The sequence below is a fragment of the Triticum aestivum genome, chromosome 6B (assembly GCF_018294505.1).
Source record: "Triticum aestivum cultivar Chinese Spring chromosome 6B, IWGSC CS RefSeq v2.1, whole genome shotgun sequence".
In the NCBI taxonomy this organism is placed as follows: Eukaryota; Viridiplantae; Streptophyta; class Magnoliopsida; order Poales; family Poaceae; genus Triticum; species Triticum aestivum.
Genome location: NC_057810.1, coordinates 704,463,018 through 704,467,142, shown reverse-complemented (window position 1 = coordinate 704,467,142; position 4,125 = coordinate 704,463,018). Strand labels below are relative to the sequence as shown.

The 4,125-nt window shown below is 49.8% G+C and overlaps 1 protein-coding gene across 1 annotated transcript; it reads right to left on the bottom strand.

The window, feature by feature from the left end:
• Positions 1-455: 455 nt before the first annotated feature.
• Positions 456-1,804, bottom strand: LOC123135018 (uncharacterized). The gene is made up of 2 exons (XM_044554150.1): positions 1,664-1,804; positions 456-1,367 (listed from the first exon to the last, which is right to left on the bottom strand). Exons 1-2 carry the CDS (start codon positions 1,771-1,773, stop codon positions 1,073-1,075), a joined length of 405 nt encoding a protein of 134 aa, XP_044410085.1. The 5' UTR covers positions 1,774-1,804; the 3' UTR covers positions 456-1,072.
• Positions 1,805-4,125: the final 2,321 nt, after the last annotated feature.

Sequence of the window (4,125 nt, the reverse complement as noted above, 5' to 3'; positions counted from 1 at the left end):
CCGCACCAATGTAACTGGTCAACACGTAAATCACATACCCTGACTACATGTGGGTGCAAAAAATTTATCCCAACAGGCAACAGATCTTAGCTAATTAATATCTATATATCCAAAGTAATTATCACCACCAGATCCTGAAACAAAGACACAAAAGGGATTAAATACCCAAACCGGAGAATCATGGAGCAAGCAGGAGCAGGCTTGAGCAGGAGCAATGAAAAGTGATTGCCTTCTTCTTTTCCTATCTCCCTGCTGGAAGTTTAGAGAGATCCCTGGGGAAAAAAAATCTGTACACAGGAGTTAATTTTATTTTTCCCATTGTACGACCCATTAAATTACGCAAAGATACAACACTAAGGAACTTAAGAAAAAACAAAAATGGTACTGCATGAAGTGTGATATGACAACCAATAAAAGCAGGATTTGAAGTCCTTAGATCAAAATACTGAGAAATAATAGTACATATAGTTCTCTCTCTTTTAGAGAAGGAGTACATAGCCCCCGGCGTCTGCAATACTTGGAAATTTTATAAGCAGTAAAGCCCATCCATCATGTCAACTGAAATGAAACAAACACGATCTGGTTGCACTTAACTACTACAAATTGTTCAAATGTCTACTCATCAAAAGTGTAGATCACATCACAAGCCAAAGAAGCCCCATTTCTTTGGTGGCTCGGCTGCCTTGCCGTGCTTCTCCTCCTCCTTGGGTGATTTGGCATTCACCCCTCCATCATCCTCCACCTTCAGTGACTGCTTAGGCCCTCCGACCTCCTCCTCATTGGGTGGCTTGTCAGTCCCGCTGCCCTCCTCCTCCTTGGGTGGCTTGTTAGTCCCGCTGCCCTCCTCCTCCTTCGGTGGCTTGTTTGTCTCAGCCTCAGCGCGTGCTGCCTCCTCCTCCTGCTCCCTCTCACGCTCAGCAAGCTTATGCAACATCTCATACCACAGGTACTCCAACGCGGGTGTTAAGTAGTATACGACGGTCCCAATGCTGGCCGCCACACCGGAGTAGATCAGCTTGTAAGTCAGGTCCATCAGCCTTGTCTTGGCGTTGACCTCGTTCTTCCTGCGTTCTCAAGGTTTAAAGCGTGAACATTTGTCAGTAGATTGCATCAAACCAAACACTATCAGGGAGCGCAGTGCCCCGTTTTCTTGAGCCAGGTTGTCGATGCGCATCCAGATTTGATGGTTGCTCCACAGCATCTCTGCCCGGAGATCCAGCACCTCCTTGGCGCATGCGCCCGTGCAGCCAGTCCAGGAGGGGGCAGCCCCCATGCCGGCGCCAGGCCCTCCAGTCCCTTTCCCGCTGCTGTTGGCGACCGGACCTCCACCCCCGTTCCCGCCCACGCTCGCGAACCAGCGCCTCGTCCTGCGCAAGCACGGGAGGTCGCATCAGCGAGTACTCGGAAGAAAAGAATGGTTTTATTTTTTCATGGACAAGAAACAGCATGGCGGGTCAGCACATCCGCCCGAATAAAAATAAAAGTTTTATTTTGCGCATCGACGGGGAGAGCAGTCGCAAAGCATGGGAGACTAGAGATCCTTCTTTTTCCGTCAAGAAGATCGAAGATCGTTCCAATGCAGGAAGAAGAAACACGCAGCTTATGATGCGAGACTAAGCGGTAGCAGCAGACTTGGGGGGGAGGGGGATTTGGAAGAACTCACGGTGCATGGGACGGGTCGGCACCGGCCAGCCTGCGGCGGCCGAGCGCCATGGCCGCCGCCGCCGGCCCGCGTCCACGGCGGAGGGCTGGCACCACAGCGAACGCCACCATCCTTCGCTAGGGATTTGGATTTAGGGAGCGAGAGAGAGGGGAAAGGTGGGGAGAAGCCGAGGAGAGGAGGAGGGGGTTTTTGTAGGGGTCATCGGGGCGCACGCTCCCGACGCACTGTAGCACCCGCTCTACCTGCTTCCATTGTTTCCGTTGCTATCTGCACACTCCTCTCTGTCTATGGGGTCGTGGTGTGGCGGGCCTACAAGGCAGCGGCTGGGTCGATGCTCCAATCCAAGGTCGCGCGTGCTTGGCTTGGTCGATCTGTTCTGGTCTCTCTGGACACTGTAGTGCACGCAGCCGGTCAAAGGTAAAAAAAATATGTTGACGAGGGAAGACCACGAGTAGACTGCTACCCCAACCGCATCTACTGTCCATCAAATAAATCGTTCCACTCCGACTTGGTACTTGTATGCCTTGCTTGGCCCGATGCAGTGCTAGCACAGATAATCGCACGAATGCTTTTCCCGTGTGGAGTCCGATTCAAATTACATTTTTTTTCGGGTACAAATTACATATTTGTTAGGAACATCTACAGCCAGACTTACCGAATCCAGACCCCTGTACGCCCGTGAATGTATCCGGGCACGTTGACGGACAGCGCCAGGCAGTCTCTCATTTGACCTGTCGTACATACACACATCTTAACTTTTAAATCTTAAATGTGGATCCTCAATCCTATGCAATCCATGTACGTCGATCAAATGATACAAATTTATCACAATACAATAGTTCGAAACAAATACGACAAAGCAAAACAAATATAGTTCAACGATCTGGACATGTTAGAATGAAATCAAGGCCCGAGTGTGACGGATCACTCGGCGGACGCCATCCATGCCGCCTGCTCCGCGACCATACTTGCCTCTTTCTCCGCCTGCGTCTTTGCCTCCTCTTTCGCTACTGCAATAGCTGCCCTCGCCGCCTCGTACTCCCTACATTCATTAATCTCCTTCTCATCCCTACAAGTCACTTTTTTGCAAGCTCATCCAAGAGGCTTTTGTCCGTCAACATTATCTTGGCATCCTTCGCGCCTCATGCGATTTGCAACCTCTTCTTCAAATGTATTAGCCTTCTTGAGCTCTCACTTGATCGCCGCCTCTTTATTTTCCAACTCGATCTTCTCCCTCTCAATTTGCAGCTTCTTATTCGCCCTCTCTCGATCCCAATCCATCTTCTCGTTTTGTGCATCCAACATGAGCTTGTACCTCCCATCTTTCTTGTTCTCTCTAGAAGAAAAAAAATGCACATCCATGTGGTGGACATTTTTGTAGCCGCAACGTCACGGGAGGCCCTCACTTTCTCCCACTTGTTTCTCGTTACTTCCTGGTTATCCTTTAGCATGGTGGCTCTTCCATTCTACCCTACAATATTTTCCTCTTCTTCATCTAACCCGATTGATTGGTGGGATCTTGAGCCGCCATTCCTCTTCTTGCCGGCCTTAAGATCAGCCACAAGTTGTGTTCACGTTTCCTTGCCATTCAATATCACCCAACAATGGCTGAAACCAAAGACTTCTTCTGCTTTTCTTGATACATAGTGGCCAGCACCGTCTAGCAAAAATTAAATATGTATGACAATGAGAATGCAACATAAAACAAGAATATGCAAATAATGACAAGGTGAAGTAATTTAGCTTATGTGAGTTGCCACTCCATCCCACTTTGAGGGCGGCCAAGCACTTGTGAATAGTATCTGACGTACTTGTTCAGTTCCCCTTCAATGACCCCCCCCCCCATAGATGTTGGAGAGATGACACATTGTTGTTGGTGACGATAGGATGCGACTCCACATTTTTTTCATGATACTCCTTCGAAATCTTCTCCCAAAACTTATTCTCCTTTTGCTTTATACTGCATATGGGATCCATTGGTGTGGCCAACCAAGGATTAACCAAGAAGATATCTTCGAAAATGAGAATGCCGGACATCTTGCCTTTGTCATCTTTAGTTTCTTCTTCTTCTTTCTCGGATGTGGATTTGATGTTGCCCCAAGTTCAAATCAAGGGTCGCGGGCAGCCCGGGCGCCGTTGATGCCCGTTCTTGTCCGTGCCTGAACGAGATGCGGTGACTGCCAGACATCCACGGATGGTACCTACTTTGGCGGAACACTCTCTGGAATGACCCAACTGGCCGTCGGATCCTCCTCTATCCCAACCTGGTCCGACGGCATGATCCTTGTTGGCGGCTGGATGGACAGGGTGCGGAGTACCAACGCAGCGGGAGGGACAACTGCTCCTCGAGGTCCGCATCCGCTCCCTGCGATGCCGCTCCCATCTCTCGCTGCCTCCATTGCCGGTCCCTTCAGGCGATATTCTCCGGCTTGCACTATGTACCTAAGGATGGGACACTGAGG

Coding starts and splice junctions, on each gene's coding strand:
- LOC123135018 (XM_044554150.1), bottom strand. CDS start 1,773: ATGGTGGCGTTCGCTGTGGTGCCAGCCCTCCGCCGTGGACGCGGGCCG. Junction 1,368..1,663: donor GCCGACCCGTCCCATGCACC/GTGAGTTCTTCC, acceptor GTGCTTGCGCAG/GACGAGGCGCTGGTTCGCGA.